This window comes from Perca fluviatilis, chromosome 1 (genome assembly GCF_010015445.1).
Source record: "Perca fluviatilis chromosome 1, GENO_Pfluv_1.0, whole genome shotgun sequence".
Lineage (NCBI taxonomy): Eukaryota > Metazoa > Chordata > Actinopteri > Perciformes > Percidae > Perca > Perca fluviatilis.
In genome coordinates this window covers 6,340,338-6,361,631 of record NC_053112.1, presented here as the reverse complement: position 1 = coordinate 6,361,631, position 21,294 = coordinate 6,340,338, and the positions used below count along the sequence as shown (strand labels likewise).

At 43.1% G+C, this 21,294-nt stretch overlaps 1 protein-coding gene across 1 annotated transcript in view; it reads right to left on the bottom strand.

Moving 5' to 3' along the window:
* The window catches only part of LOC120569490 (equilibrative nucleoside transporter 2-like), a gene marked incomplete at its 5' end in the record, with an annotated part of 39,389 nt that overhangs the window by 16,060 nt on the left and 2,035 nt on the right, over nt 1–21,294 (bottom strand). Inside the window, 4 exons of the mRNA XM_039817350.1 lie at nt 12,991–13,099; nt 14,720–14,808; nt 17,778–17,853; nt 20,259–20,356. Coding sequence (XP_039673284.1) covers nt 12,991–13,099; nt 14,720–14,808; nt 17,778–17,853; nt 20,259–20,356 — 372 coding nt within the window. The remainder of the gene's footprint in view (nt 1–12,990; nt 13,100–14,719; nt 14,809–17,777; nt 17,854–20,258; nt 20,357–21,294) is intronic.

Here is a 21,294-nt window from a genome sequence, read left to right as displayed (position 1 = left end):
AGCTGTCAGTGGCGAACAACGTTTTTTAAGGGATTAAAACGACCTTAACTGAATCTGCCGCGAACTGAGCTGTAGCTCCGCTGACCCTGTACACTGCTTCCCTCCGACACGTTCCACTCAACTCGCCAACCAGGAAGTGCTCTCTGTCTCCTCCCTCTCAAAACACCGGGTCATCATCTGTTTAAGGGCGGTCCCACTGCACAGCTGATTGAAACTTTTAAAGTTGTCACAAGATGTAACTAACGTTTCTGGTGAAAAACCTAAAGTAACTGCTGTAGTATAACTAGCAGGAGGCAAGTTATAATTGAGGTAAGTTTGAAGACATTACCTTATTTAATCATTAAATTAATAATTTTTTTTGTTATCTCTTTGGTGTTATGTAAGTACATAACCTGTTTGTACTAGTGTAGAAGTTTGGTATCGTTTCGGGCATTATTAGTGGGGTAACTTACGAGATACATCACTGGATCCATTAGCGCCTGCGCTAAGCTATTCAGCTGATAACATTGGGAGAGTTATCCCAATGTTAGACCCAGGTGAAAAAAGCTTCTGGGGGGGGGGGAGCGGGTGTTTGGCTCGAGGTCATGGTGCAAAGGACCCTAGGGTGAATTACTCCGAACCATCACTTTAATGTACTCTCTTTTTCCAAAGCTGCCTTCAAGTACGGTCGGAAATGTTTGATTTCCCTGGTTGCTTTTGAATGTTTGCTGTTGAAAGGCACCGAAGCTCAAAAAAATGGTATTCGCTGCTACAGCCAAAGTCTCGCATCGCCAGACCTTCCTCCACAGCGCTGTGGAGGAAGGTCTGGCTATTCCACACAGCATTCTGGGATGGGAGAAAAATGTGCTCTGGTTTATTGGCATTTCTTTAAACCAGTGTTTCTCAAATGGTGGAACGTGTCCCCCTAGGGGTACTCTGGAGGACTGCAGGGGGTATGTGTCCCCCTAGGGGTACTCTGGAGGACTGCAGGGGGTATGTGTCCCCCTAGAGGTACTCTGGAGGACTGCAGGGGGTATGTGTCCCCCTAGGGGTACTCTGGAGGACTGCAGGGTACGTGTCCCCTAGAGGTACTCTGGAGGACTGCAGGGTACGGGTCCCCCTAGAGGTACTCTGGAGGACTGCAGGGGGACGCGTGTCCCCCTAGAGGTACTCTGGAGGACTGCAGGGGGCGTGTCCCCTAGAGGTACTCCTGGAGGACTGCAGGGTACGTGTCCCCCTAGAGGTACTCTGGAGGACTGCAGGGGACGTGGTCCCCCTAGAGGTACTCTGGAGGACTGCAGGGGGTAACGTGGAGCCTTTTAAAAAGGGTTTTTGTCACTATTTTCAACCTGTTCTTGCCTTCCTTCCTTTCTTCTCACGGTCTTCTTTTTTCTCCAAGTTTGTCGGAAGTTTTTGTTGCTTTTTCATAAAACAATTCTGCTTTTTCAAGGTTTATGTCACTTTTTCAAAGTTTATCTTCCTTCTTTCTACTGTTTTTTTTTTTTTTTTACAAGTCTGTTGCTTTTAACGAAGTTTTTGACAATATTTTCCACCTATTCTTGCCTTATTTCCTTCTTTCTACCGACTTTTTCTAAGTTTATACTTAAAAAGAAAAAAAAAAAGTTTTTCAGTTACATGTTGCTGTTGTTTGGTAAATCTATCGCTGGTCAGGGGGTACATGGCTTATAAACACAATTCAAAATTGGGGCACATTAGTGAAAAATAATTTGAGAACCATTTCTTTAAACCAATCACAGTCGTCTTGGGGCGGGGCTAAGCTCCAGACGGAGCCACGGTGCTTTTAAGGTAGGCCGTTCGTTGATGAGCTGTCAGTGGCGAACAACGTTTTTAAGGGATTAAAACGACCTTAACTGAATCTGCCGCGCAACTGAGGCTGTACGCCTCCGACCCTGTACACTGCTTCCCCCCACCGCTCCACTCAATCCCGCAACCAGGAAGTGCTCTCTGTCTCCTCCCTCTCAAAAACACCGGAGTCATCATCTGTTTAAGGGGCGGTCCCACTGCACAGCTGATTGAAACTTTTAAAGTTGTCACAAGATGTAACTAACGTTTCTGGTGAAAAACCTAAAGTAACTGCTGTAGTATAACTAGCAGGAGGCAAGTTATAATTGAGGTAAGTTTGAAGACATTACCTTATTTAATCATTAAATTAATAATTTTTTTTTGTTATCTCTTTTCGGTGTTGTAAGTACATAACCTGTTTGTACTAGTGTAGAAGTTTGGTATCGTTTCGGGCATTATTAGTGGGGTAACTTACGAGATACATCACTGGATCCATTAGCGCCTGCGCTAAGCTATTCAGCTGATAACATTGGGAGAGTTATCCCAATGTTAGACCCAGGTGAAAAAGCTTCTGGGGTGGTTTGGCTCGAGGTCATGGTGCAAAGGACCCTAGGGTGAATTACTCCGAACCATCACTTTAATGTACTCTCTTTTTCCAAAGCTGCCTTCAAGTACGGTCGGAAATGTTTGATTTCCCTGGTTGCTTTTGAATGTTTGCTGTTGAAAGGCACCAAGCTCAAAAAAATGGTATTCGCGCTACAGCCAAAGTCTCGGATCGCCAGACCTTCCTCCACAGCCGCTGTCGAGGAAGGTCTGGCTATTCCACACAGCATTCTGGGATGGGAGAAAAATGTGCTCTGGTTTATTGGCATTTCTTTAAACCAGTGTTTCTCAAATGGTGGAACGTGTCCCCTAGGGGTACTCTGGAGGACTGCAAGGGTATGTGTCCCCCTAGGGGTACTCTGGAGGACTGTAGGGTAGTGTCCCCCTTAGGGGTACTCTGGAGGACTGCAGGGGTACGTGTCCCTAGGGGTACTCTGGAGGACTGCAGGGGTATGTGTCCCCTGAGGGGTACTTTGGAGGACTGCAGGGGTACGGGTCCCCCCAGGTACTCTGGAGGACTGCAGGGGGTACGCGTTTTTAAAAAGGTTTTTGTCACTATTTTCAACCTGTTCTTGCCTTCCTTCCTTTCTTCACGGTCTTCTTTTTTCTCCAAGTTTGTCGTGTTTTTGTTGCTTTTTCAAAAAACAATTCTGCTTTTTCAAGGTTTATGTCACTTTTTCGAAGTTTATCTTCCTTCTTTCTACTGTTTTTTTTTTTTTTTTTTACAAGTCTGTTGCTTTTGAACGGTTTTTGACAATATTTTCCACCTATTCTTGCCTTATTTCCTTCTTTCTACCGACTTTTTCTAAGTTTATACTTAAAAAGAAAAAAAAAAAGTTTTTCAGTTACATGTTGCTGTTGTTTGGTAAATCTATCGCTGGTCAGGGGGTACATGGGCTTATAAACACAATTCAAAATTGGGGCACATTAGTGAAAAAATAATTTGAGAACCATTTCTTTAAACCAATCACAGTCGTCTTAGGCGGGGCTAAGCTCCAGACGGAGCAACGGTGCTTTTAAGGTAGGCCGTTCGTGATGAGCTGTCAGTGGCGAACAACGCGTTTAAGGGATTAAAACGACCTTAACTGAATCTGCCGCGGCAACTGAGCTGTAGCTCCGCTGACCCTGTACACTGCTTCCCCTCCGACACGTTCCACTCAATCCCGCAACCAGGAAGTGCTCTCTGTCTCCTCCCTCTCAAAAACACCGGGGTCATCATCTGTTTAAGGGGCGGTCCCACTGCACAGCTGATTGAAACTTTTAAAGTTGTCACAAGATGTAACTAACGTTTCTGGTGAAAAACCTAAAGTAACTGCTGTAGTATAACTAGCAGGAGGCAAGTTATAATTGAGGTAAGTTTGAAGACATTACCTTATTTAATCATTAAATTAATAATTTTTTTTGTTATCTCTTTTCGTTGTTAAGTACATAACCTGTTTGTACTAGTGTAGAAGTTCGGATCGTTTCGGGCATTATTAGTGGGGTAACTTACGGATACATCACTGGATCCATTAGCGCCTCGCGCTAAGCTATTCAGCCTGATAACATTGGGAGAGTTATCCCAATGTTAGACCCAGGTGAAAAAAGCTTCGGGCGGTGTTTGGCTCGAGGTCATGGTGCAAAGGACCCTAGGGTGAATTACTCCGAACCATCACTTTAATGTACTCTCTTTTTCCAAAGCTGCCTTCGGCACGGGTCGGAAATGTTTGATTTCCCTGGTTGCTTTTGAATGTTTGCTGTTGAAAGGCACCGAAGCTCAAAAAAATGGTATTCGCTGCTACAGCCAAAGTCTCGCATCGCCAGACCTTCCTCCACAGCGCTGTGGAGGAAGGTCTGGCTATTCCACACAGCATTCTGGGATGGGAGAAAAATGTGCTCTGGTTTATTGGCATTTCTTTAAACCAGTGTTTCTCAAATGGTGGAACGTGTCCCCCTAGGGGTACTCTGGAGGACTGCAGGGGGTATGTGTCCCCCTAGGGGTACTCTGGAGGACTGCAGGGGGTATGTGTCCCCCTAGAGGTACTCTGGAGGACTGCAGGGGGTATGTGTCCCCCTAGGGGTACTCTGGAGGACTGCAGGGGGTACGTGTCCCCCTAGAGGTACTCTGGAGGACTGCAGGGGGTACGTGTCCCCCTAGGGGTACTCTGGAGGACTGCAGGGTACGGGTCCTAGAGGTACTCTGGAGGATGAGGGGTAGTCCCTAGAGTATCTGGAGGACTCAGAGTGCGTGTCCCCCTAGAGGTACTCTGGAGGACTGCAGGATGCGTGTCCCCCTAAGAGGTACTCTGGAGGACTGCAGGGGGTGGTCCCCCAGAGGTACTCTGGAGGACTGCAGGGGCTACGTGAGCGCTTTTTAAAAAGGTTTTTGTCACTATTTTCAACCTGTTCTTGCCTTCCTTCCTTTCTTCTACGGTCTTCTTTTTTTCTCCAAGTTTGTCGAAGTTTTTGTTGCTTTTTTCAAAAAACAATTCTGCTTTTTTCAAGGTTTATGTCACTTTTTTCGAAGTTTATCTTCCTTCTTTCTACTGTTTTTTTTTTTTTTTTTTACAAGTCTGTTGCTTTTAACGAAGTTTTTGACAATATTTTCCACCTATTCTTGCCTTATTTCCTTCTTTCTACCGACTTTTTCTAAGTTTATACTTAAAAAGAAAAAAAAAAGTTTTTCAGTTACATGTTGCTGTTGTTTGGTAAATCTATCGCTGGTCAGGGGGTACATGGGCTTATAAACACAATTCAAAATTGGGGCACATTAGTGAAAAATAATTTGAGAACCATTTCTTTAAACCAATCACAGTCGTCTTGGGGCGGGGCTAAGCTCCAGACGGAGCCACGGTGCTTTTAAGGTAGGCCGTTCGTTGATGAGCTGTCAGTGGCGAACAACGTTTTTAAGGGATTAAAACGACCTTAACTGAATCTGCCGCGCAACTGAGCTGTAGCTCCGCTGACCCTGTACACTGCTTCCCCTCCGACACGTTCCACTCAATCCCGCAACCAGGAAGTGCTCTCTGTCTCCTCCCTCTCAAAAACACCGGGTCATCATCTGTTTAAGGGGCGGTCCCACTGCACAGCTGATTGAAACTTTTAAAGTTGTCACAAGATGTAACTAACGTTTCTGGTGAAAAACCTAAAGTAACTGCTGTAGTATAACTAGCAGGAGGCAAGTTATAATTGAGGTAAGTTTGAAGACATTACCTTATTTAATCATTAAATTAATAATTTTTTTTTGTTATCTCTTTTCGGTGTTGTAAGTACATAACCTGTTTGTACTAGTGTAGAAGTTTGGTATCGTTTCGGGCATTATTAGTGGGGTAACTTACGAGATACATCACTGGATCCATTAGCGCCTGCGCTAAGCTATTCAGCTGATAACATTGGGAGAGTTATCCCAATGTTAGACCCAGGTGAAAAAAGCTTCTGGGCGGGTGTTTGGCTCGAGGTCATGGTGCAAAGGACCCTAGGGTGAATTACTCCGAACCATCACTTTAATGTACTCTCTTTTTCCAAAGCTGCCTTCAAGTACGGTCGGAAATGTTTGATTTCCCTGGTTGCTTTTGAATGTTTGCTGTTGAAAGGCACCGAAGCTCAAAAAAATGGTATTCGCTGCTACAGCCAAAGTCTCGCATCGCCAGACCTTCCTCCACAGCGCTGTGGAGGAAGGTCTGGCTATTCCACACAGCATTCTGGGATGGGAGAAAAATGTGCTCTGGTTTATTGGCATTTCTTTAAACCAGTGTTTCTCAAATGGTGGAACGTGTCCCCCTTGGGGTACTCTGGAGGACTGCAGGGGGTATGTGTCCCCCTAGGGGTACTCTGGAGGACTGCAGAGGGACGTGTGTCCCCCTAGGGGTACTCTGGAGGACTGGGAGGGGTAGTGTGTCCCCCTTAGAGGTACTCTGGAGGACTGCAGGGGTATGTGTCCCCCTAGGGGTACTCTGGAGGACTGCAGGGGGTACGTGTCCCCCTAGAGGTACTCTGGAGGACTGCAGGGGGTACGTGAGCGCTTTTTAAAAAGGTTTTTGTCACTATTTTCAACCTGTTCTTGCCTTCCTTCCTTTCTTCTACGGTCTTCTTTTTTTCTCCAAGTTTGTCGAAGTTTTTGTTGCTTTTTTCAAAAAACAATTCTGCTTTTTTCAAGGTTTATGTCACTTTTTTCGAAGTTTATCTTCCTTCTTTCTACTGTTTTTTTTTTTTTTTTTACAAGTCTGTTGCTTTTAACGAAGTTTTTGACAATATTTTCCACCTATTCTTGCCTTATTTCCTTCTTTCTACCGACTTTTTCTAAGTTTATACTTAAAAAGAAAAAAAAAAAGTTTTTCAGTTACATGTTGCTGTTGTTTGGTAAATCTATCGCTGGTCAGGGGGTACATGGCTTATAAACACAATTCAAAATTGGGGCACATTAGTGAAAAATAATTTGAGAACCATTTCTTTAAACCAATCACAGTCGTCTTGGGGCGGGGCTAAGCTCCAGACGGAGCCACGGTGCTTTTAAGGTAGGCCGTTCGTTGATGAGCTGTCAGTGGCGAACAACGCTTTTTAAGGGATTAAAACGCAACTTTAACTGAATCTGCCGCGCAACTGAGCTGTAGCTCACGCTGACCCTGTACACTGCTTCCCCCCGCCGACACGTTCCACTCAATCCCGCAACCAGGAAGTGCTCTCTGTCTCCTCCCTCTCAAAAACACCGGAGTCATCATCTGTTTAGGGCAGCGTCCCACTGCACAGCTGATTGAAACTTTTAAAGTTGTCACAAGATGTAACTAACGTTTCTGGTGAAAAACCTAAAGTAACTGCTGTAGTATAACTAGCAGGAGGCAAGTTATAATTGAGGTAAGTTTGAAGACATTACCTTATTTAATCATTAAATTAATAATTTTTTTGTTATCTCTTTCGGTGTTGTAAGTACATAACCTGTTTGTACTAGTGTAGAAGTTTGGTATCGTTTCGGGCATTATTAGTGGGGTAACTTACGAGATACATCACTGGATCCATTAGCGCCTGCGCTAAGCTATTCAGCTGATAACATTGGGAGAGTTATCCCAATGTTAGACCCAGGTGAAAAAAGCTTCTGGGCGGTGTTTGGCTCGAGGTCATGGTGCAAAGGACCCTAGGGTGAATTACTCCGAACCATCACTTTAATGTACTCTCTTTTTCCAAAGCTGCCTTCAAGTACGGTCGGAAATGTTTGATTTCCCTGGTTGCTTTTGAATGTTTGCTGTTGAAAGGCACCGAAGCTCAAAAAAATGGTATTCGCTGCTACAGCCAAAGTCTCGCATCGCCAGACCTTCCTCCACAGCGCTGTGGAGGAAGGTCTGGCTATTCCACACAGCATTCTGGGATGGGAGAAAAATGTGCTCTGGTTTATTGGCATTTCTTTAAACCAGTGTTTCTCAAATGGTGGAACGTGTCCCCCTTGGGGTACTCTGGAGGACTGCAGGGGGTATGTGTCCCCCTAGGGGTACTCTGGAGGACTGCAGGGGGTATGTGTCCCCCTAGGGGTACTCTGGAGGACTGCAGGGGGTACGTGTCCCCCTAGGGGTACTCTGGAGGACTGCAGGGGGTACGTGTCCCCCTAGAGGTACTCTGGAGGACTGCAGGGGGTACGTGAGCGCTTTTTAAAAAGGTTTTTGTCACTATTTTCAACCTGTTCTTGCCTTCCTTCCTTTCTTCTACGGTCTTCTTTTTTTCTCCAAGTTTGTCGAAGTTTTTGTTGCTTTTTTCAAAAAACAATTCTGCTTTTTTCAAGGTTTATGTCACTTTTTTCGAAGTTTATCTTCCTTCTTTCTACTGTTTTTTTTTTTTTTTTACAAGTCTGTTGCTTTTAACGGATTTTTGACAATATTTTCCACCTATTCTTGCCTTATTTCCTTCTTTCTACCGACTTTTTCTAAGTTTATACTTAAAAAGAAAAAAAAAAAGTTTTTCAGTTACATGTTGCTGTTGTTTGGTAAATCTATCGCTGGTCAGGGGGTACATGGGCTTATAAACACAATTCAAAATTGGGGCACATTAGTGAAAAATAATTTGAGAACCATTTCTTTAAACCAATCACAGTCGTCTTCTAAGGGGCTAAGCTCCAGACGGAGCGACGGTGCTTTTAAGGTGGCGGCCCGTTGTTGATGAGCTGTCAGTGGCGAACAACGTTTTTAAGGGATTAAAACGACCTTAACTGAATCTGCGGCGCAACTGAGCTGTAGCTCCGCTGACCCTGTACACTGCTTCCCCTCCGACACGTTCCACTCAATCCCGCAACCAGGAAGTGCTCTCTGTCTCCTCCCTCTCAAAAACACCGGAGTCATCATCTGTTTAAGGGGCGGTCCCACTGCACAGCTGATTGAAACTTTTAAAGTTGTCACAAGATGTAACTAACGTTTCTGGTGAAAAACCTAAAGTAACTGCTGTAGTATAACTAGCAGGAGGCAAGTTATAATTGAGGTAAGTTTGAAGACATTACCTTATTTAATCATTAAATTAATAATTTTTTTTTGTTATCTCTTTTCGGTGTTGTAAGTACATAACCTGTTTGTACTAGTGTAGAAGTTTGGTATCGTTTCGGGCATTATTAGTGGGGTAACTTACGAGATACATCACTGGATCCATTAGCGCCTGCGCTAAGCTATTCAGCTGATAACATTGGGAGAGTTATCCCAATGTTAGACCCAGGTGAAAAAAGCTTCTGGGGGCGGGTGTTTGGCTCGAGGTCATGGTGCAAAGGACCCTAGGGTGAATTACTCCGAACCATCACTTTAATGTACTCTCTTTTTCCAAAGCTGCCTTCAAGTACGGTCGGAAATGTTTGATTTCCCTGGTTGCTTTTGAATGTTTGCTGTTGAAAGGCACCGAAGCTCAAAAAAATGGTATTCGCTGCTACAGCCAAAGTCTCGCATCGCCAGACCTTCCTCCACAGCGCTGTGGAGGAAGGTCTGGCTATTCCACACAGCATTCTGGGATGGGAGAAAAATGTGCTCTGGTTTATTGGCATTTCTTTAAACCAGTGTTTCTCAAATGGTGGAACGTGTCCCCTTGGGGTACTCTGGAGGACTGCAGGGGGTATGTGCGCCCCTAGGGGTACTCTGGAGGACTGCAGGGGTATGTGTCCCCCTAGGGGTACTCTGGAGGACTGCAGGGGTACGGTGTCCCCTAGAGGTACTCTGGAGGACTGCAGGGGTACGTGGTCCCCCTAGGGGTACCCTGGAGGACTGCAGGGGGTAATGCGTGTCCCCCTAGAGGTACTCTGGAGGACTGCAGGGGGTACGTGGAGCTTTTAAAAAGGTTTTTGTCACTATTTTCAACCTGTTCTTGCCTTCCTTCCTTTCTTCTTACGGTTCTCTTTTTTTCCTCCAAGTTTGTCGGTTTTGTTGCTTTTTCAAAAAAAAATTCTGCTTTTCCAAGGTTTATGTCACTTTTTCGAAGTTTATCTTCCTTCTTTCTACTGTTTTTTTTTTTTTACAAGTCTGTTGCTTTTAACGAAGTTTTTGACAATATTTTCCACCTATTCTTGCCTTATTTCCTTCTTTCTACCGACTTTTCTAAGTTTATACTTAAAAAGAAAAAAAAAAAGTTTTTCAGTTACATGTTGCTGTTGTTTGGTAAATCTATCGCTGGTCAGGGGGTACATGGGCTTATAAACACAATTCAAAATTGGGGCACATTAGTGAAAAATAATTTGAGAACCATTTCTTTAAACCAATCACAGTCGTCTTGGGGCGGGGCTAAGCTCCAGACGGAGCCACGGTGCTTTTAAGGTAGGCCGTTCGTTGATGAGCTGTCAGTGGCGAACAACGTTTTTAAGGGATTAAAACGACCTTAACTGAATCTGCCGCGCAACTGAGCTGTAGCTCCGCTGACCCTGTACACTGCTTCCCCTCCGACACGTTCCACTCAATCCCGCAACCAGGAAGTGCTCTCTGTCTCCTCCCTCTCAAAAACACCGGGGTCATCATCTGTTTAAGGGGCGGTCCCACTGCACAGCTGATTGAAACTTTTAAAGTTGTCACAAGATGTAACTAACGTTTCTGGTGAAAAACCTAAAGTAACTGCTGTAGTATAACTAGCAGGAGGCAAGTTATAATTGAGGTAAGTTTGAAGACATTACCTTATTTAATCATTAAATTAATAATTTTTTTGTTATCTCTTTCGTTGTTGTAAGTACATAACCTGTTTGTACTAGTGTAGAAGTTCGGTATCGTTCGGGCATTATTAGTGGGGTAACTTACGAGATACATCACTGGATCCATTAGCGCCCGTAAGTTATTCAGCTGATAACATTGGGAGAGTTATCCCAATGTTAGACCCAGGTGAAAAAAGCTTCGGGGGGGGGTGTTTGGCTCGAGGTCATGGTGCAAAGGACCCTAGGGTGAATTACTCCAACCATCACTTTAATGTACTCTCTCTTTTCCAAAGCCGCCACGCGGCAGCGGGCTCGGAAATGTTTGATTTCCCTGGTTGCTTTTGAATGTTTGCTGTTGAAAGGCACCGAAGCTCAAAAAAATGGTATTCGCTGCTACAGCCAAAGTCTCGCATCGCCAGACCTTCCTCCACAGCGCTGTGGAGGAAGGTCTGGCTATTCCACACAGCATTCTGGGATGGGAGAAAAATGTGCTCTGGTTTATTGGCATTTCTTTAAACCAGTGTTTCTCAAATGGTGGAACGTGTCCCCCTAGGGGTACTCTGGAGGACTGCAGGGGGTATGTGTCCCCCTAGGGGTACTCTGGAGGACTGCAGGGGGTACGTGTCCCCCTAGAGGTACTCTGGAGGACTGCAGGGGGTACGTGTCCCCCTAGAGGTACTCTGGAGGACTGCAGGGGGTACGTGTCCCCCTAGGGGTACTCTGGAGGACTGCAGGGGGTACGTGTCCCCCTAGAGGTACTCTGGAGGACTGCAGGGGGTATGTGAGCGCTTTTTAAAAAGGTTTTTGTCACTATTTTCAACCTGTTCTTGCCTTCCTTCCTTTCTTCTACGGTCTTCTTTTTTTCTCCAAGTTTGTCGAAGTTTTTGTTGCTTTTTTCAAAAAACAATTCTGCTTTTTTCAAGGTTTATGTCACTTTTTTCGAAGTTTATCTTCCTTCTTTCTACTGTTTTTTTTTTTTTTACAAGTCTGTTGCTTTTACGAAGTTTTTGACAATATTTTCCCACCTATTCTTGCCTTATTTCCTTCTTTCTACCGACTTTTTCTAAGTTTATACTTCAAAAGAAAAAAAAAAGTTTTTCAGTTACATGTTGCTGTTGTTTGGTAAATCTATCGCTGGTCAGGGGGTACATGGGCTTATAAACACAATTCAAAATTGGGGCACATTAGTGAAAAATAATTTGAGAACCATTTCTTTAAACCAATCACAGTCGTCTTGGGGCGGGGCTAAGCTCCAGACGGAGCCACGGTGCCTCTGCTGAAGAGTCTCAGGAAGGAACTGGTTTTGGTGGAACATGTGGACGTTCAGAAGTAGTTTTAGTCTCAGAACAGAGAACTCTGATTGGACAGATAGTCTAGCTAGCTGTTAGACAGACAGACAGACAGACAGACAGACAGACAGTCTAGCTAGCTGTCTGGATTTACCCTGCAGAGATCTGAGGAGCAGTTAGACAGACAGACAGACAGACAGACAGACCGATAGTCTAGCTAGCTGTCTGGATTTACCCTGCAGAGATCTGAGGAGCAGTTAGACAGACAGACAGACAGACAGACAGATAGTCTAGCTAGCTGTCTGGATTTACCCTGCAGAGATCTGAGGAGCAGTTAGACAGACAGACAGACAGACAGACAGACAGATAGTCTAGCTAGCTGTCTGGATTTACCCTGCAGAGATCTGAGGACCAGTTAGACAGACAGACAGACAGATAGTCTAGCTAGCTGTCTGGATTTACCCTGCAGAGATCTGAGGAGCTGTTAGACAGACAGACAGACAGATAGTCTAGCTAGCTGTCTGGATTTCCCGCAGAGATCTGAGGACCAGTTAGACAGACAGACAGACAGTCTAGCTAGCTGTCTGGATTTACCCTGCAGAGATCTGAGGAGCAGTTACACAGACAGACAGACAGACATACAGACAGACAGACAGACAGCTACTAGCGCTGTCTGGATTTACCCTGCAGAGATCTGAGGACCAGTTAGACAGACAGACAGACAGACAGACAGACAGATAGTCTAGCTAGCTGTCTGGATTTACCCCGCAGAGATCTGAGGACCAGTTAGACAGACAGACAGACAGATAGTCTAGCTAGCTGTCTGGATTTACCCCTGCAGAGATCTGAGGACCAGTTAGACAGACAGACAGACAGACAGACAGACAGACAGACAGTCTAGCTAGCTGTCTGGATTCACCCTGCAGAGATCTGAGGACCAGTTAGACAGACAGACAGACAGACAGACAGACAGATAGTCTAGCTAGCTGTCTGGATTTACCCTGCAGAGATCTGAGGACCAGTTAGACAGACAGACAGACAGACAGACAGATAGTCTAGCTAGCTGTCTGGATTCACCCTGCAGAGATCTGAGGACCAGTTAACCATAGTCCTCACAGATCCACCGGAGGTTAGAACGCCAACACAGAGACAGAGGAAGGGGGACGGGACATCCGGCCGAATTAAGTGCAACCCTAGACGTCTCACCCCAGGCGGCGCTGTCCGTGTAGACGGTCCGAACTCGCACCGTGATCACGGGAAACACCGACAGGGTGACGGCGAACACGCACGTCACACACGCAGCCATCAGCCAGATCTGCAGGACACACAAACCGATTTAGTTATCCCACACTAGGGCTGCGTTCGAGTGAAGAAATTCTGAGTCGACCAACACTCATTCAACTGCACCGACTGATCGATTAGTCGATTTAAATCAACAGATCTGTAAATCTGAGTTTCTCCGCAAAGAGTCGTGAAAAATAATGCATATATTGAATAAGATAACGCCTCCTTTGCATATTTAAAACACAACATTTCAGAAAATGTGCAATACAACAAATAATTGCCTTAATGAAAGTAATCAAAGTAGGTTTCACGGTGATATCTATTAGGTCAAATGTCAACCCTTAATTCTTGTGTTTACCAGAGATGAGCTCGTACGTTTCTCGGAAATAAGTCATTCAGCATGAAAACAGCATCAGACATGACTAATGGACTAAAGAAATCTAAGTTGACTAAGACCAAAACGACCGATTAGTCGACTAATCGGCTAAGAGAGAGCAGCCCTATCACATACTCATACTTTTAATATGTGCAGTGAAATGTGGCGGAGGAACGTTTGAGAGGATGAGATAAAAAGGTGGAAATAGTGACAAAAAAAACCTGGAAAGAAATCAACAAAATGTTTTTCAAAAAAAAATCACTGAAAACAATCGACAAAAACATTTTAAAATATAGCTTTTTTTTTTTTTAATCTCTGAAAAAAAATTGACAAAAACGTCAAATTGTGACAAAAACCCTTGAAAAAAATTGACAAAAACATGTTAAAAAAAATCACTTAAAACAAATAGACAAAAACATTTAAAAAAAATAGCTGAAAAAATAAATAAAAAAATTGACAAAAAACTTCGGAAATAGTGACAAAAACTGGAAAGAAATCGATTTTTTTAAATCTCTGAAAAAAAAATTGACAAAAACGTCAAATAGTGAAAAAATAAATAAATCGACGAAAACATTTTAAAAACTAGCTGAAAAATTGTGACAAAGAAACTGAAAAGAAATCGACAAAAACACAAAAAACCTGGAAAAAAATTGACAAAAACATCGTGGTGGAGGAATGCTTGAGAGAATGAGATAAAAGGCTGAATATATATAATAATCATTAGAACAAGAGTAAGAATCAGGATTTGATGTGTGAAGGGTAAAGATTGAAAGATAAAAAACATTTAAATACAAGTATAGGGATCATATTAACCCTCCTGTTGCATTAGTAGTATTATTATGTATTAGTATAGATTTCTCTGTCTTTAATCGTCCTGGTGCTCTCGGGTCAAATTTGACCCATTTTCAAAAAGTTTCTATATCAGAAATTTGGGTTTCTTTCAACCAAATTGTCAAAGGAAGTAACGTGGATGGTTCCCTACAACCATTACTCTTCACAGGTAAAATAAAATGATCACATGGAAGTCAAAAAATGACAAAGAACGTAGAAAAAAAAGTGACACAAATGTTGGAAAAACCCTAAAAAAAAAACGTGAAGATTCGACAAAAACATAAAAAAATAAATAAATAAATCACTGAAAATAAAAAAAATAATAAAAAATAAATAAATAAAAAAAAAAAAATCGGTAAAAACGTCGGAAATAGTGACCAAAATAAAAAATTTTTTTTTTTTTAAGTTTTCATTTAAAAAAATTTTATAGGAGAAGTGGTTCACCTTCTTGAAGACGTTCAGGACGGACGAGCGCTGCTGGCTCTCCTCTGGCTCCCCGATGAACTTCCTGTCCACCTCGAGGTCGTTCATGTCTTTAAAAGGAAAGACGTGAATATGCATCAGTGACTTTAGTTAGCCAAACTGACTCGGAGCCTGTGTTTAAAAGGTGCCCTGCCATACAAAACCATTTTTACTTGCAGTTTTTCTGTCAGGTCCATATGTGTTTGTGTTATGTGGTGAATGTGAAAATGAACTGCTACCTCCTCTGTCAGCTCTAGCCACTGAACAGAAATAAGAGGAGAAATCAGACCAATCACAGAAGCTGGTCAGTGTGACATCATGCTGCCTGAGCTCATTACTATTCATGAGCTCGCCCAGTTGCGCTGGGTAAAGGATTCTGACAGCCAGGCTCTCATTGGCTAGCTGTTAGTCAATCAGAGTCTAACTCAAGCTCGTTGAATATTAATGAGAACTGGCACAAATCGAGTCTATACCGCGCTAGAATGGCTTGAAACAAGGTAACCAAGGCCTTTTTTTTTTTTTAGGGCTGGACCCGAATATTCGAATATTCGTTCGATTTTAAAATTTGACATTCGAATATTCGTTTTTTTTGTTGTTTTTTTTTGGTTTATTTATTTTCTGCATTTATCTCTCGTTCACACTCCAGTCCAGTTGGTGGCGGTAATGCACATTTAAGTCGGTTTGCCAACCGCCAACAAACTACAAAGAAGAAGAAGAAGAAGAAGAAGAAGAAGAAGAAGAAGAAGAAGAAGAAAAAAAAAAAGAAAACTGTCGGGTACCGATCGCGCCCACGCATTTAGCGGAGCTAGACACGGCGAATTAACGACAATACGAAAAATGGAAAACTGTTTCCCGTTTTTCCTTAAACATCGTGAGGCGAAGAGATGGTTTTGGATTACAAAGCTCGGATATTACATTTCCTCGGACTCTTGGGGATTTATGAAAATCAAGTTTTGGTCAAAATACCACTTTGTTGCTGAAAGGACAACGACAAAAGGTATGCATGCACGGCTGAATTGTTTTATTTTCTGTTACTTTGTAACAGTTGTGTGTACATGGCTGTATATTTTGAAGATTTAAGACTATCAAGATGAAAGTGTAGCCCATACAAGCATGGAAGTTGAGGGCCCAAAAACAAAAAAATGTTTGTACCTAAAATGAACATTGTTGTGAGCAAAATGTTGCCCAAAACGCCCAATGTATCAAACATGATACAAAAAATATATCATCAACAAAATCATATGGCAAAAAAAAAATAAAAATTGGGGATTTTATAATGAGGTTTAATAAACATCTAAATTACAAAAAATTTAGAATTTTCTGGTTATTTTTTCATGTGTCAGGCTTTACAGGGTTAAAGTTATAAAAACTAGGGTTGGGTACCGAAACTCGGTGCCAATAGGGAACCGGTGCCGACATAAACGGTAGTAACGAGACCGAATAAGAACGAAAGTTTCGGTGCCTCATTTCGGTGCTTTTAACACTACACCCCACCAAGTTGTTATACGTTAGCCTACCTTTAGCTAGCAGCTGGATTAAACACCGGTAAAATGCTGACAGCTAACGTTAAACAGTGTAACGTGTGACTGGATTTCACTGTGGAGGACTTCAACAGCGGGATGTAACAGTCTGCTCTGCAGCGCAGCAGCAGCTGCTGTCGCAATTCATAGATAAACAGTAGCAGTACTAGTAGTACTAGCAGTACTAGTAGTACTATGTTTATATGGTCGGAGTTAAACAACACAGACGGTGCGTTCACTTGCAGCTGCCGTCGTCGAATAAATTAAACAACACAGACGGTAGCGTTCAACGTTCAGCGCGCTGTTTGAATTAAACAACACAGACGGTGCGTTCACTTGCAGCTGCGTTGGGTCGGAATTAAACAACACAGACGGGTGCGTTCACTTGCAGCTGCCGTCGTCGGTATTAAAAACACAGACGGTGCGTTCACTTGCAGCTGCCCGTCGTCGAATAGTAAACAACAGACGGTGCGTTCACTTGCAGCTGCCGTCGTCGAATTAAAACAACACAAACGGTGCGTTCACTTGCAGCTGCCGTCCGAGTGTAAACAACACAGAGGTGCGTTCACTTGCAGCTGCCGTTGTCGGAATTAAACAACACAGACGGTGCGTTCACTTGCAGCTGCCGTCGATACGAGATGTACAACACAGTGTTCCAGCTGCGTGTGTTTAACAACACAGCGGTGCGTTCACTTAAAACAGGTAGCCTGCGTGGTGCATTCACAGTAATTGTAAAATACCTTTTCCCATCTGGGGTTCAACAGCAATTTACTGGTGAAATAAGTTATTGTTATTGTTATAGTTATTACATTATTATTAAATCTTTAATTTTGACCATGGCCTTAGCAATAAACAAGTCACTGTTACTGTTTTATTACCCCTTATTTTTTTCTTCTTCTTTTTTTTTAACTTTATTGAAAAGTACCGGTTCAGGCACCGTTTAGGCACCGGCACCGTTTTAAAAATATTCGATTTAGCCACCGACGAAAAAAAAAAAAACGATACCCAACCCTAATAAAAACGCTCATGAGTGGAAGTTTTATCGAGTCACAAAGTGTCCCGTTGACGGGAGGGTGATCCTCGAGAAGTTAAAAGTTTATTAAAATCTGAACGCGTCTGGCCTGTCTGTTTATACTGCACCAAATACGACACTGCACTCCCTTGTGAAGTCGTTTGGATGAAAGGTTCTCAAAATAATCAACATGCAAACAAACAAACAGACACATAGAGATTCCTGCCTTTATTAGAGATAATAATAATAATAATAATAATAATAATAATATAATCCCCCTCTCTCCGAAGCTTCAAATATTCGATGCTCATTACTACCGAAGCAAAAAAAAATGCTTATTCGGACCAGCCCTACATTTTTTCCACAAAAAAACGTTACAGAGTCCATGGTAGACCTTCAGACATCACCACAGAGTCATGAAATACGTGTGGCAGGGCACCTTTAAACTTGAAATGGCGCACGAAAACATGGTGGTGGTGTTGCAGAGCGAGACTTTGTAGGAACTGACCTGTGCTGCTGAGGACTTCCTGTTTGGTCTCCAGGTTATCAGACTGACTTCTGTTCAGGTAGAAACGAGCGAATTCCTGCAGAGGAGAGGAGGACACTGTCAGAGGACTGGAGTGTGGGTCTCACAGAGGCTTGATAGGAACCAGGGCTATCCAGGGCTACCCTCACGATTCAATATATTGCGATACTGTGCGTAAGGAGATATTTTGGGATTTTTAGAATATAGATTTAGAATATTTTTTGTATAATTTTAGAAAATAAAAAAAAAGACATGATGATCATAAAAGTCAAAGAAGTTTACTTTAGCTCAACAATTCAGTACAAAGAAAATCACACTGCCAGTTTGGGATTGTGGTTCCCAGGTTCTTAGTGAGCTAATGTTGATATGCTAAAGTAGGCCAAAGGTCAGCCATAGCTACAATGTTAGCTTCTAGCCAAAGGTCAGGCACTGCTAGGCACTGCTAGGCCCTGTTAGGCACTGCTAGGCACTGTTAGGCACTGCTAGGCACGGCTAGGTACTGCTAGGCCCTTTTAGGCACTGCTAGGCACTGTTAGGCACCGTTAGGCCCTTTTAGGCACTGCTAGGCACTGTTAGGCACTGCTAGGCCCTTTTAGGCACTGCTAGGCACTGTTAAGCACTGCTAGGCACTGTGAGGCCCTTTTAGGCACTGCTAGGCACTGTTAGGCCCTGTTAGGCCCTGTTAGGCCCTGTTAGGCACTGCTAGGCACTGCTAGGCCCTGTTAAGCACTGTTAAGCACTACTAGGCACTGTTAGGCACTGTTAAGCACTGCTAGGCACTGTTAGGCACTGTTAAGCACTGTTAAGCACTGCTAGGCACTGTTAGGCACTGCTACGCCCTGTTAGGCACTGCTAAGCACTGCTAGGCCCTGTTAGGCCCTGTTAGGCCCTGTTAGGCACTGCTAGGCCCTTTTAAGCCCTGTTAGGCACTGCTAGGCCCTGTTAGGCCCTGTTAGGCACTGCTAGGCCCTTTTAAGCCCTGTTAGGCACTGCTAGGCCCTGTTAGGCACTGCTAGGATTAAAGAACACAGCAGGACGTCTTAGGGGTCCTGCACACTGGCTGCGTGGCGTGAACGTGGCGTTTCTGTTGCATGGTGGCTGCGTGGTGTGGCGTTCGCCCCGTGCAGGCTGAGTCCTTTGCAGCGGCGCGGGATCGAATCCAACCTGCTGCCCTTCGCTGCGTGTCATCCCCCCATCTCTCTCCCCCCCTTTCCTGTCTGTCTAACTTTTTTTTTATTCGTATCAAAATGACAAATAAACATCTTTTCCTATTCTATTTTGCCTGGAAACGCTTCCAACACGCTCGCGTTGGTCCTATTTCTAGCATGCACGCGTTTTTGCATGTGCGTGTCACGCAGGCAGCGTGCACGCTCTAACCCAGGGGTCACCAACACGGTGCCCACGGGCACCAGGTAGCCCCCCAAGGACCACATGAGGAGCCCTCAGGCCTGTTCTAAAAGTGAAAATTTAATATTGATATTATCCGTTTCCCACCTTGTTAAGTTATTGTTGATAATAATTGTGAGAAATCATTAACATGATCAGTGTCTTCACATAGATGAGTATCATTAATCATTAATAATCATATATAACTAAAATCATTAACATGATCAGTGTCTTCACATACAGTACAGGCCAAAAGTTTGGACACACCTTCTCATTCAATGCGTTTCCTTTTTATTTTCATAACTATTTACATTGTAGATTCTCACTGAAGGCATCAAAACTATGAATGAACACATATGGAATTATGTACTTAACAAAAAAGTGTGAAATAACTGAAAACATGTCTTATATTTTAGATTCTTTAAAGTAGCCACCCTTTGCTTTTTTATTAATAAGGGAAAAACTTCCACTAATGAACCCTGACAAAGCACACCTGTGAAGGTAAAACCATTTCAGGTGACTACCTCATGAAGCTCATTGAGAGAACACCAAGGGTTTGCAGAGTTATCAAAAAAAGCAAAGGGTGGCTACTTTGAAGAATCTAAAATATAAGACATGTTTTCAGTTATTTCACACTTTTTTGTTAAGTACATAATTCCATATGTGTTCATTCATAGTTTTGATGCCTTCAGTGAGAATCTACAATGTAAATAGTCATGAAAATAAAAAGGAAACGCATTGAATGAGAAGGTGTGTCCAAACTTTTGGCCTGTACTGTAGATGAGTATCATTAATCATTAATAATCATATATAACTAAAGGCAAACTGAGCAAATTTGTTATTTCAGAAGAGTGTAATCAAACCGGTAGCCCTTCGTATGACTCAATACCCATGAAGTAGCTCTCAGTTTAGAAAAGGTTGGTGACCCCTGCTCTAACCTGTTACCATGGGAACCCAAATAAAAACGGACACACCGCGCAGCCAGTGTGCAGGAGCCCTTAGAAATGAGCTGTTTTAGATGACTCGCCCACAGCTGCACAACTCCTTGCGGCTCCCTTTTTAGGAGTAAGTCCTCACCAGGTGTGGCAGCAGCAGGTAACACAGCAGAGTCCCCAGGGTGGCCACACAGGGCGTGATGAAGTACCCCAAAGCAGCCGATCTTTCCCCCGAGTTACCTGTGGAGCGACAGAGACGCTTCAGCTTCATTTACATCACACCAAATCCAGCCCCTTGCAGATTTAGATCCGGCCCGTATATATATATATATATATACTGCAAAAAGAGAGGTGTTAAAAATGACACAACATGTGTAGTCCCTGAACACACTCACCACATGTTGTGCCATTTTTAACACATCTCTTTTTGCAGTGTACAGTTTCCTACATCTATTTTAAATCTCTGTTTTAAGAAATCATCAGTGGGATAAATCCTATTCATAATTTTAAATTGCATTTCTTTCACCTTTGGCGGGAACAGGAAATTTTAAGTATTTACATCCAATTTTTGTTATTGTCTCCTTACCGAAGTCTTTGAGAATACACTGCAAAAAGAGATGACACAACTCTTGTGTTAAAAAATGACACAACGTGTGTAGAATTTTAAACACATGCGGTGAGTGTGTTCAGGGACTACACATGTTGTGTCATTTTTAACACATCTCTTTTTGCAGTGTATAAATGTGGGTTCACAATAACATTTTGGCCTGTCTAGCTGTGCGCCAAACCAAAAAAAAACAGGAAAGTGTTTTTTAAAAATGCAATTACGTGACATTCAAAAGCAGAATTTGGCAGATTTGCCGACTCTGAGACTCAGAGAGTTTTCATATTCAGGCTGTGAACAAGTTGTAGTTAAAAAAAAAAATCTTTGATTTGCTTGATTTGCTAAATTGCTAAAGGTCGCTCTGCTTGCTCTTGGGGAAATTATTAGAATTGTTGGGGCTTTGTAAATTACAGAGTGCGGTCTAGACCTACCTCTAGCTGTAAAGTGTCTCGAGATAACTCTCGTTATGATTTGATACTATAAATAAAATCAAATTGAAATTGAATTAAATTCTCTGATGGCTAAGGAACTCTTTTGATGACTTTCGTAGGGCTTCATGTCGACACAAATGCGA